The sequence below is a fragment of the Dasypus novemcinctus genome, chromosome 1, assembly GCF_030445035.2.
Source record: "Dasypus novemcinctus isolate mDasNov1 chromosome 1, mDasNov1.1.hap2, whole genome shotgun sequence".
NCBI lineage: Eukaryota > Metazoa > Chordata > Mammalia > Cingulata > Dasypodidae > Dasypus > Dasypus novemcinctus.
The window spans coordinates 126,571,128-126,583,364 of NC_080673.1; the positions used below are offsets into that span (position 1 = coordinate 126,571,128).

Genomic DNA, 12,237 nt, shown 5'->3' on the forward strand with positions numbered 1-12,237 from the left:
GGGATAATAATATATATGACCAAAACACTGAACGGGCTGGAATAAAGAGAGTCTCATGGTTAAATGTGAAGAGCCAGATGCCCTTGAATTCAAACCACAACTGCGGCACTAAATACCTTTGTGAAAATGAACATTTTTAAACCTCTCTGTGCTTCAGTTTCCTCTTTTGGAAAACTAGAGATAATAGTTGTGCAAACATTATTAAATGACAGTAAAGATCAAATGGAAAGATTCACATCAAGCATCAGTGCTCAAAAGATGTTAAAAACAAACAAACCAACACGAACAAAACAAACAGAAATCCTTCCATCCATTTCCTTTAGAAGAAATAAGATCATACAGCCTCTATTCTAACTAACCTTCTTGGCCAAGATATTGTAAAGATCAGTAGAATAGATGTAAGGAAAATTACTTTCAACTCCTAAAAGGAAAAATAGCCTGTATTTGTAAAATATCATCAAAATTACAAATTTATTATTAGTACATCCTGAGGGATGCTGGGGCTCTGGTCACTGCTTTTCTTATTCTAATTCTCATGGGCTTAACAGCCGTTTACAGCTCATTTAATGGAAAGGTAAGGGCAGACCACAGGAGAGGGAGGGCTTAGAGAGGGAAGGAGAACGGGCAAAATAAAACCCTTTCAAGAATCAAAGGCAGACACAGTAAATACCTACATTACTCAAGTTATGACAGCAAGGTTTCCCAAGTTCCGTGCCTGTTTTGTGAATTAAAATTCTATTTTTTTGTGTTTGTTTTGGTTTTGGTAGTCAAAGCAGTTAAAATCCTAGAAATGTCCTTTAGCCATGGGTCATACCACACAAAATTATAGTGCAATACACTGAACCAAGCTCCAGAAATGGGAGATTAAAACCACAATAGGAAAGCCTGCTGTTAGGGCTGTGCTGAAATCCTGTAACTACCTTTGGAAAGAAACCAATTAGGAAAAAAAGAAAACTTTCTGTGTTTGTCTAGACTTCATCTCTTCAGAACTAAACTTCATCTCCCAGGGCAATTGCAGAGGGTGATAATTAGGATTAGCTAGAAGGTGGCTATCTGCCAACTCTATCTCATAATCGGCCCTATCTATCTCATACCATGATCACTGTTTTCTGCAGCTGAAAATAATGAGACGTGAGCCTGAGAAACTAGCTAGCAGACCACCTTCAGCTGTGCACCTTCACGATGATCAATTGCAAATTTTGAGTGATCACGGATGGGGAAGTGACAAGTGATTTCTAAACTGTCCTCAGCAAATCAATTTCTGCAACTAATCATTACTGACACTTCAGTAGATATGGATATTTGGAATGAAAAGTTAAAAAACTAAGCTTCCAGCCTACCACCCCAGGAAAGAGCCACTCTTGCTGCAATTGAGAAAAGGCCTTCTAGTGAAATATCATCAGGTAATAAATGGTTTTGTAAGTATCTTCAATAGATCTGTTTGGTCTAGGATGGGTCAGCTCCAATTTCCCACAGTGTAGTCCCCATTCCACTGGTAGTATCCAAGAACTTTTTGTGTAGAACATGGATGAGCTTTAAAAAATGGTTATGTATGAATTTTAATAGTTTAGAAAAAAGTCTAATCTTACATTAAATCCATGAATTCATAAGTAGGATTTATTAGTATAAGGCTGCTCTAAAAAGCAAGTTGATTTAAAGAAAAATATCAAGTAAACAATTAGCAAAAATGTATGATGGTAGTATGTCAATGACTCAGGCTGGGAAATATTGCTCTGTATTGGGCTCCTACCTCCTAGGCCGAGGATTCCTATGATTACCAAAAGGAAGTTCTCTTACTCTACTCAGTTTGGCTCACAGAATAGCTGAACTCATTTTTTTTTATATATAAGATTAGTTGCCTAGGCGCATTTCATTTCATGAACTGTGTTAGAAGGGCAGACAAGAACAGGGATGCATCTAATTCTTATGATAATGCTTAGGCAGGAGATAAAAGGATCAGCAGATAATGGTGCCCCTTTTATGGTAGGTAGATGACAAAAAAATTAAAAAGTTTCCCACTTTGTAGAGAACATGAGGACAGGTCTTTCAGATCAACGGAGCCTATGACAAAAATCTAGAATGCCTGAGGTGGGGTAAGGTATTCTATTAATCTTGCAATTTCTTCAGCATCTATGTAATATGTATTTCATAAATACTTGAATAAATGAATAACTATCTATATCTTAATTTTCTAAGTATTGTAAAATCATATCCAGCACCCACTTTTTAGGAGTAATGCTTCCATAACTTGTTGAGCTGCCTTTTTCTGTTATTTTAATTTTTTTTTTTAACTTGAAATAAAGTTATTTAAAAAAACATGCCACCATATTTCAGATCTAAGTACAAGGAGACTGTTGCTCTAGGAATGACACCTACCTTGGGCACAGTCTTCATGTGGAACAAGATATTTTGGAAGGAGTGTCCATCATTGGCCTGCAAGACTGTGACATCAGAGGAGCTATCTGAGCCATCGTGAGCATAGTGGAGAAGACCCCTGGAGAGTTCATCTAGCCGGAAGCGATAGACAGGAACTGTGGATGTCCGAAGTATTTGGAGCAACTGGCCATGAAGTGGAGGATCAAGCACTTCCACTATGACATCCTGTGGGTTGTCATCATCGCGGATGTCAAGCAGCTGAGTGGTGATGGTTCTGCTCTCTCCCCTGCTAATGCGGAGGATTTCATTTCTTAGGACATAGGGGGCCTACGGTGTTCAGGGGAGGGGGGAGGAGAGGAGTTATTTAGTAGGGAAAAAGAAGATAATCAGTAGGCTAGATCCCCATTTTTTTGTGCAACATTACTGATATTTCCCTGCTTTTTAAGGAACTCCAGGTGTTCTGGCAAAATATAAACGGTTCCCTAGAGAAAGCATTTGTCAGATGTGGTCAATCGCGGCTATCATAGCAATTGGGGTTACGTTACACTTCTCGGTTCCAGAGGTTTCTCAATCCTGCCCCCCAAGACCATCGTCTCAATCAGAAGCAATAGACCAGAGCTGCTTGCTTCTAAATCTCTAATTTCCCTGCCATCTTGATTTATACTATCCCCTGCAAAACAGCCCATTGTAACTGAGGTCAGCTCAGTGTCAGGGAATTCAATCAGTTGTCTGCATCCAAGAGAGACTAATGAGAGGTGTGGAAATTTTGGACCTGTGTTTGAGAACTGAGCACTTCATTCCAGACCATGTTGCAGCATGCTGACCCAGAATAATATACTTCTACATTTTACATTCATGCCATTTCTGGTCTCTCCCAGTAATTTTCTTCAAACTCTGTCATCCAAATCTTGATAGGACCTAACCCCAACTCAGGTTATAAAACCAGGCAAGATCTGGTCTGACTGAGTAAAGCAACCACCTAGTTAATCATGTGGCACTCCTAACACAGCAAAATTTAAAATGTTTTCCTTATGATTGTCAGATATCCCCCCTGCCAACTTGAGTAAGCAGATGAAATGTTCTTTCACAAAGATAAAAGTTAATGAACCACAACAGAAAAAACTCAACCCTAACTCCCTCCTCCCCCTAAAAAAATCAAGGCCAGAAGCCAAAAAAAACATTATCTTGGTTTTTAATATCTCTTTTGAAGTTGGACCAACTAGGGTTTTTTTTTGCACACTGCTTTATTTAATACAAATGGCTTTCTTTTAAAACTACCCCAGCACCCTCCTCTAAATTATAATACCCACTGAAGTAATGTTTAACCAATGCCTTATTATAATAATCACATAGTAGGAAACTGGATGATAGCTACTCAGAACTCAAGAGTGAGAATTCTGAAGCCATGGCTCCATACATGGCAATGAACAGTCCCTCAGATTCCAAAAGAAAGGCAAGGTCAAAGGTGATGTCAAAGTTCATAAATGGAAAAAATCAAATTAACTTACATAAGTAAATCTCAGGCTGGTTCAAGACCATATTGAAATATTATAGACATTTAAAGGAACAAAAATAATTTAAAAATTCATGTCTAAAATTTCATCTTTAAAATGTTACAATGAACAGAATACTGTAGTTACAATCATTCACAATTCCCCTAATTATAATTCTTCTACTACTTTTATTTGAACCCATAATTTTCACTGAACCTGTTAAATATTTTTCTCAGAGACTTAAACCTTCAGAATGTTTATATGCCAGTTGAGCCCTGAATCCCAACAGAGTTGTGGCCAACTCCTACTCTCCAGTTCTTTGGGCTTGCCTTGGAGGACTAACAAAATGATGAGGCTGGACAAGTCCTATCCCAAAACCAAGGAGTATTTTCAACTGTAAGCAAAATGATTCCTTCCATCTGCCCCATAATATCTAAGTCACCTCTTGGCTGAAACCAAGCAGACATCATCCCAAATCCCTCAAGACTGAGGCATGAACAAAATTAAGCAGGAAAGTGTAACCATGGACCAAAGCAGATTTATCATTATTGTAGTTATTATCTTGTGTTAATGGAGTAACCTGTAACAATGATATAAAAAATAAAATAAAACATGTCCTTGCTATCTATTCACTTGATTTGTGGAAAACAGAAAAACAAAAAACAGAACTTTAGGAACTCACCTTCTCAGATTAGGAAGTTCTTTGCCAATACCTGTCTAGGTCTTTCACTTACCTAATGGAAGTAATTATATGTAAAAGACAAAACAAAACTTCTGAGCTTCAGTACTGAGAACCAAGTAAACAAATAAATTCTGAGACTTGATTGGGTCTTCTGGCCCGTATTACAGAGATCACATGTTTTCATGTTGAATGAAAGCAAAATTTATATTCTTAGCCCAACCCAAAGATCAAATTAACTTAGTATCAATCTCTAACCATTTCTCAATGCCAGCTCTGTGTTTGGCTGATGGCCATCATTGGCACCTTGTTTAAAAAGTGCTTTAACAAGATCCTCTAAATACTGCAAACTGAGGTAAACGGAATCCAGCTTCCTGACGGCTAGGCAAAAGAAGCTTGACATAATTTCAAGCACAAAGAGAGAAATATTCAGATAAGACAGAATCATTTACCTAAGAATAAGGAAAGTCTCAACAATTGGCACTGCCTTATGCTATTCTGAAGGGCAGGTATCAGATTTAGTAAAGTAAGGTGGCAATAACAGAATGGTTAAGACACAGACTTCTGTTGCCAGATTTCCAGAGTGCAAATCTTGGCTCTCTATTTATTCATATGGCACCATAGTCAGGTTACTTAATTTCTCTGTGACTTAGTTTCTTCATCTGTAAATTGTGGATAATAGTGATACCTACCTCATAAAGTTGGCGTAGGAATTAAATGAGTTACTTGTGTGAAACACTTAGAATGCTAGGTAGGATCAATAATCTAAAAATTATTCTGGTGGCTTGTCTTGAGGAAACTGAGACAAAACTAATTTATCTCAATCATTTTTGCTGTATCTGCAAGAAATCTTGAGAATCTTTTGTGAACTTAGTGATTGTTTGGCATCTTTAGTACCTGTGTTGAAAACGCTTGTATGTTGATCAGCTGTGGCTCAGAGAAGAACTGCTGGTCGCTGATTTTCAGGGAAAAGTAACCTTTCCTAAAGGAGGTTCCCATGAAAGGAATGAGAAATATAAATATTAAGTCAGTCTTTAGAAAGAACAAGGATCAAAATATTTGAAGGCATGTGCATGTAAGAATTGGTGTTAAAATACTACAGTAATATAATATTCATATTGTAAATTTTAAAATTACCATATAATATGGACTTGGTGCAGGTAAAAATACAGTGTGTTCTTAGATCCCATAATAATTGCATGATACTTCTGTTTCTTATTTTTCTAAAATTAAATATACAAAAAGCTGAAACTTAGCTGTCAGATCAAGAGAGGTTAATAATATATCCTAGACTAATGGCTAATTTAGAGAATGGAAAGGCAGCCTTCACAGTCTCTGACAGTTCACATTCCTCTTCCCTGTAAACTTCCTCTCCAACCTCTGCTATTCACATCACAGTTGGCCCTCAATGACGATGTTTGCAATGTTTGTATTACGAGACTCCACCTATCCCCCACCCCCTTTTATCCATTATGGACAAGTCTAGAGAAGGATGGCTGGTTCTCTCACCTGGGAATTTGGAACTGGCCTGAGGGCCAATAATCCTTCTCCCTGTTTGACTATGGGAACCACAGTCTATCGTGTGGATGAGAATATGGAGCAAGTCAGTTTGCACAAGAAAAGTTAGAAAAGCGACACAAAGACAGGTAGAGGATTGAATTTTGACTGTTTCCCATCGCAGTTTTAGCTTCAGGATTGCCCCGGAGCCCAACTGTTCTTTTTTTTTTTCAATTTATTTCTCTGGGGAGGGAGGCGTTGAAGGGGAGAGACATTTTTTAAGAAAGCATGGGGATTTTTTGAGGGTGATGGAACTGTTTTGTAACTTAATTGTGGCTGTGGTCACGTGACTATACATTTGTCAAAACTCATGGAACTGTGCACTTTAAAATGGTATATTTTATCAAATATAAACTATACCTCAATAAACCTGATTTTAAAAAAAAAAGGTATTCTTGTTTTCTTCCTGTTACATCTTTCCCTTCATTTTCTGCTCCATTTAAATCCTAACCTTCCCCACTACTCATTTTCAGGCTTCAAGAGAAGACAACTGATTGAAGCACTAGAATGAGGAAAGAAGGGGTGGTTACTCCCAACCTACTGGGGGGAAATGGTTTTTGGTAGCACTGAATTTTCAATAACAGTTCAGCATCTCAGCAATGCCAACTTATCATACTCTCTACAACTATACTTACAAGCTGTCTTTTACCCCACAGAACCATTCCAATCTGAAAGAAATCAGCCCTGAAAATTCCAATCCTAAAGAATAATGGTTAGTGTTTTCATAGAGGGAAAAACAACACAAATCTTTGTGGCAGACGGTCCCTTTTGTTTATGTATCATTCAGACATTTATAGTACTTCCTTTTTTTCACAAGTTTCTACCAACCTGATTTTACTATTCTTTACATTTTTTCTTTTGTTAGAGTTTTTAAAAAGGCAATAACCAGAAGTAAAGAAAATAGAGAATTTAAAAGGGGACCCTCACCCCCCAAAAAAACAAGTACTGAAAAAATTCTTTGACCAATTATTGCCATTTTTTGTTCTATTTAGGGGATGCAAAGCTAAGACTGTGTAAGAAAACGTGACGATAAATTAAAGAGAGGTAAGCTTCATGCACTGGCCTTCTATGGAGCTTTACACTTTTTACAAGACAAATGACTGACAGGTGCAGAACTGTGTGTGGTGCGTGTATGTGTGTGGTGTGTGTTTGTGTGGGTAATGCAAACACTTAAGAACTACACTTGAAGCAGAATAAATGCAGGGGCTGTAGTATGGATTTGCAGAGTAATTATCTGACATCAACTATCATAATATTAAGCCCCTTCTTCATAAACAATACTTCTCTAGGCAATGATATTTTGGCCCTTGAGGACAGACGCATGATACCCATTATATCTAGTATCATTAGGGAGTCAGAAATTATAGTGGGTAAAGGCATGGGTTGCAGAATCCAGGAGTCTTGAGCTGGAGTCCTAGCTCTGCACCTGTAGGCAGAGAATTTACATCCTCGAGGCCTCAGTTTTCTCATTTGTAGACCAAGAACATAAATATACATTAAATATATATTATGCATATATGTGCTTAACACAATGCCTGGCCCATGGTAAGTCCTCAATAAATGTTAGTTGTTCTTACTTTTCCTAGACGGTGTTTTGAGATAACTGGAATCATCAGCTCTGAACTGAAATGGAGAAAGTGCGATCTACTTTTCTCTACACATATGTCCTAGTCCAAACCTTAAAAAATAAATCTCAGATTTAGGGTTGACAGTAAAAAATATTCATTGAGTCCTTATCACTGTTCCTTGGGTTTCAATTCTTGTTTACATATATACAGTCTACTCTGAATTATCTGCACAAATGAAGCAGAGCAGGGTGAAGCATAATCCAAGAGGCTAATCTTTGGGGTGCATTCTCTGGTTTCTATTTAGCAGATTTACTCTGCTAATTATATAGCTGTATTTGCTTGGGTTAGTGTTAACATTCAATTGCATTCCTGAAGCATATGTCAGCTGGGGGAGGGAAGACAGCCAGAAGTGTGCTAAGCATCAGGGGAACATTGGATTAGACTTAAAAATTAACTACAATTAATCCCATAATGTGGATAAAAAAAAGTTAACCGCGACTCTTAGTTTTCTTCAACTTTGAAATTCCAGGGAACCCGCAACACCGTAAAAAGAATGCTCCATTCTCTATCCCTCTCCCTCAACCCCAGTATATTCCCCTAATGTTGAAGAAGTATCTGTAGCATCTGGGTATATAACCCGTTTTGTTTCTGCTGAGCCCCAAAACTGGGTAATTGTACTAGGAACTTCCCTATTGCATCAGAGAATTACCCGTAATTATGCAATAAAATGAAAATGCCTCTAACAGAAGCACATTTTCTGAGCAATTACAGCAAAATGATGACAGGTAGCTGAAAGCGTTTGGCACTTGTTTGAGTATTGATCTTCCCCAGAAGAGAAGGAAGAGACCTTAGGGGCAGGGAAGGGGGGTCCAGAGCAAGGATGGAAAGGAAGCAAAAGGAAACAACAGAATACTGAGTCACCTGGGTTTTTCTTTGCTGTGCGCAAAACAGATTTTCTTCTCTTTCACATCTTTCCAGCTAAAATGGCCAGCCTTGTCCAACTGAACCTCTTTTCCATTCTTTGAGAGCACTAGCCGACCATTGGTGGGAGTCGTCACAACATGGAACAGGAAGTCTTCTACCCTTCCATCCTGGTCTTGGACATTCAGGAAGGAAAAATCCAATGGCTTCATTGACCCAATTGCAAGGATAAGGGAACCATTCACGTGAAGACTAGGAGTGAGTATTTTACCTGGAAAACATGAATCCAAAGGTCAGGCTTGACACATTCACTAATTAAGTCCTTCATCCCTCCCTCCCTCACACCCTCCCTGTTTCTCTCTCTCTTACTCTTTCTTTCTTTCTTTTTAATAAACAGGCTTGTAATGTTAATTGGGAGCTACACAGATGAGATTCTAGGATATTATATACCATAGGCTTCCTTTTAACCAGGTAGGTCTCACTCTGGATGCACAAGACTAACAAAGGAACTATAAAGGTCTTATAAGAAAATATAGGAGTAAATCTCATGCTCTTGAATTAGGCAATGCTTTTTGAGTTATGGCAACAAAATCGAGTGACAAAAGAAAATATAGATAAATTGGCAACATCAAAATAAAAAACTCTTGTGCTTCTGGGAAGTGAATGTGGCTCAGGCAACTGAGCTCCTGCCTACCACACAGGAGGTCACTGGTTCAGATTCTGATGCCTCCTAAAGAAGTAGCAAGCTGACGTGATGGGCAGGTATATGAGCTGATGCAATAAGATGACGCAACAAGAGATGTGGAGAGGAAAAAGCATAATGAGAGACATAAGAAAGCAGAGGTGGCTCAAACAATTATACCCCTCTCCCATATCAGAGGTCCTGGGTTTGTCTCCAGGTGACTCCTAAAAAACAAGGAAGATGAACAGACCCAGCAAGTGAAAAAACAACAAGGGGGTGGGGAGACATAAATAAATAAAATTAAAAAGTGAAAATTTAAAAAAAACTCTTGTGCTTCAAAGTAAAAAGACAATGAAAGAAAAATTTTGTAAATTATATATCTGAAAAAGGACTTATAGCCAGAATATATAAAGGGTTCTTATAACTCAGCAATAAATGATAACCCAATTTAAAAATGAGCAAAGGATTTGAATACACATTTTTCCAAAGAAGAAATAAAAATGGTTAATAAGCACATGAAAAGATGCTCTATATCATCATTCTTTTTTAAACACTTTTTAATTAAAGTTAATACATCACAAAGAATGTTTCATTAAAAAACATTAAAAAAAAACATAAGTTCCCATATACCCCACTCTCCACCTCCCCATCATTTTTGTAAATTGTATTTTTTTGAAGATATATCATTATTCTTTAGGAAAGTGCAAATCAAATCCACATGAGATACCACTTCATATCCACTAGGAGAGACAATGAAAGTATTGGTGAAGATGTGGAGAAACTGGAACCCTCATATATTACAGGTGGGAATGTAAAATGTTGCAGCCTCTTAGGAAAACAGAGTTAAACATTGAGTTACCCTATGACCCAGCAAATTCCACTCCTAGGTATGTACACAAGAGAAATGAAAACATATGTCCACAGAAAAACTTGTACATGAATGTTCATAGCAGCATAATTTGTAACATTTAAAAAGTAGAAGCAACACAAATATCCATCAACTGATGAATGGATAAACAAAATGTGGTATATCCATACAAAGGAATATGATTATGCTATAAAATGGAACGAAGTATTGATACGTGCTACAACATGATGAGACTTGAAAATACACTAAGTAGAAGAATCTAGACACAAAGGCCAAATACCATATGGTTCATTTATATGAAATGTCCAGAATAGGTGAATCTATGAAAACCAAAAGTTGTGTAGTAGTTTCCAGGGACTGGGAGGTAAGGGGAATTGTGCATGATTGCTACTGGCTATGGGGAATCTTAGGGGTAAAGAAAATGTTCAGGAATTAGTGGTAATGGCTGTACAACTTTGTGAATATAGTAAACCACTGATTTGGACACTTTAAAGGGTAAAATTTTTGGTATGTGAATTATATCTCAATACACACAAAAAAAGAAATTACTGAGGGATCTTTTGAAACAATACTGACACATGGGCCCCACCCTCAGAGAGTCCAATTTAGATGCTCTGGGGTGGGACCTGGGCATCAGTATTTTTGTCAGCTCCCTCACATAATCCTAATGGACCACCAGGTTTGAGAAGCACAGTCCTAACCTGACACACCTGATACACGTGACCATCAGCCCCATCAAGGACAAGTGTCTGATAACATTTGCTTTAAGATCACTAGTTAATCTACATTGAAGTGTGATTCTCAGTGCCTCATGTTGAAAATTCAAGTGAAATGGTAGACACTTTGTTTTAAGGTTTTATAATCTCTGTCCATATGAAATATCTGATGAGATGAATTAGGTTGAGAAGGATAATTATTAATGGCCTCCACTATTCCAGAGGACTTCCTACTGTGGTGTGGAGTTCACCCCATGTCCTGCAAGTTGTTTCACCTGGACTGTAGTTGATAATGTTCCCCCTACAACCAGGTGAGACAGGATAGCTGGGGAATGCCAAATTTTAGGGGAACTCCTGTAAGATTATTCTTATACAAGTGGAATTTATTTTCAGAGGTTTTATGTCCCAAGAGGAGCAAGTTGACCCTTAAGTGCTTGGAGTTTCCAGATGGATCCCAATAAAACAAACAAAAGATATTTTTTTCCCTTGGAGAAGTCTTAATATCATTAGAGACCAAAAACACAGAGATGGCAAATATGATTGACTGAGGTATTAAAAATGGTTCATGTCATTGATGAAGGATGCGCAAAAGGATATCTCCACTGGGTGCAGAAAGGATACACACACATAGCATCCTTATGCAGCACACTCTGGCATAACCAGTTCTACAATTTATACCAATAAAGGAATGATATATATGTGTAAATATATATAATTGTCTACAATCTGGCTGTAGTTCACGAACATCGCTAAGTTTCATGCCAAATTTTTGATTTGATAGTTGTGATTTTTAAAGCACAGACTGCTTTTTTTCCCTTCCAAAGATCATTGAAGTTGAGTTTTCCCAATTTTCCACATTCTATGAACAGTCCCTGGTTCCTCAGCAGCACCAGGTATTTTCCCAGAATGGGAATATTGCATCTTATCTCTCATAGACCAATGATATCTGTAAAATCCACCTTTCCTTGGAGAAATTATTGGTGAAGCACTCACCGGGGCAGGGTGCATTAGAGGAGTGGGCAGAGAAGCCAGGAACACAGTTGGAAACACACAGGCCACTCTTGAGAAAGAAGCCATGTGCACAGCGGTGACACTGGTCCACATGGCTGCACTGCAAACACCCCTGAGGGCAGGCTGTCAAAGAGAGAACACGCTTCAATGAAGCACTGCAGAGACAAAGACATCCACCTAGGACTGCCAGGGAGAAGGAAATAAAAGGATTGCAACCAGAAGAGCTCATCCCAAGTAACCAATGGCCCCAAATGAAAGAGAATGCAAAAGAGAATGCCAACAGTTTCCCGATACATTTTCATAGGGTGCTGATCTACCCCAAGAAGGAAAATAAACAGAGAGGCACACTCCTCACCTTTAAATACT

At 38.0% G+C, this 12,237-nt stretch overlaps 1 protein-coding gene across 1 annotated transcript in view; it reads right to left on the reverse strand.

Annotated features, from left to right (window-relative positions):
• FRAS1 (Fraser extracellular matrix complex subunit 1) overlaps positions 1-12,237 on the reverse strand; it is a 537,120-nt gene that overhangs the window by 165,794 nt on the left and 359,089 nt on the right. Inside the window, exons 26-29 of the mRNA XM_058296546.1 lie at positions 11,854-11,994; positions 8,595-8,865; positions 5,446-5,530; positions 2,377-2,703 (exon numbers count right to left, since the gene is read on the reverse strand). Coding sequence (XP_058152529.1) covers positions 2,377-2,703; positions 5,446-5,530; positions 8,595-8,865; positions 11,854-11,994 — 824 coding nt within the window. The remainder of the gene's footprint in view (positions 1-2,376; positions 2,704-5,445; positions 5,531-8,594; positions 8,866-11,853; positions 11,995-12,237) is intronic.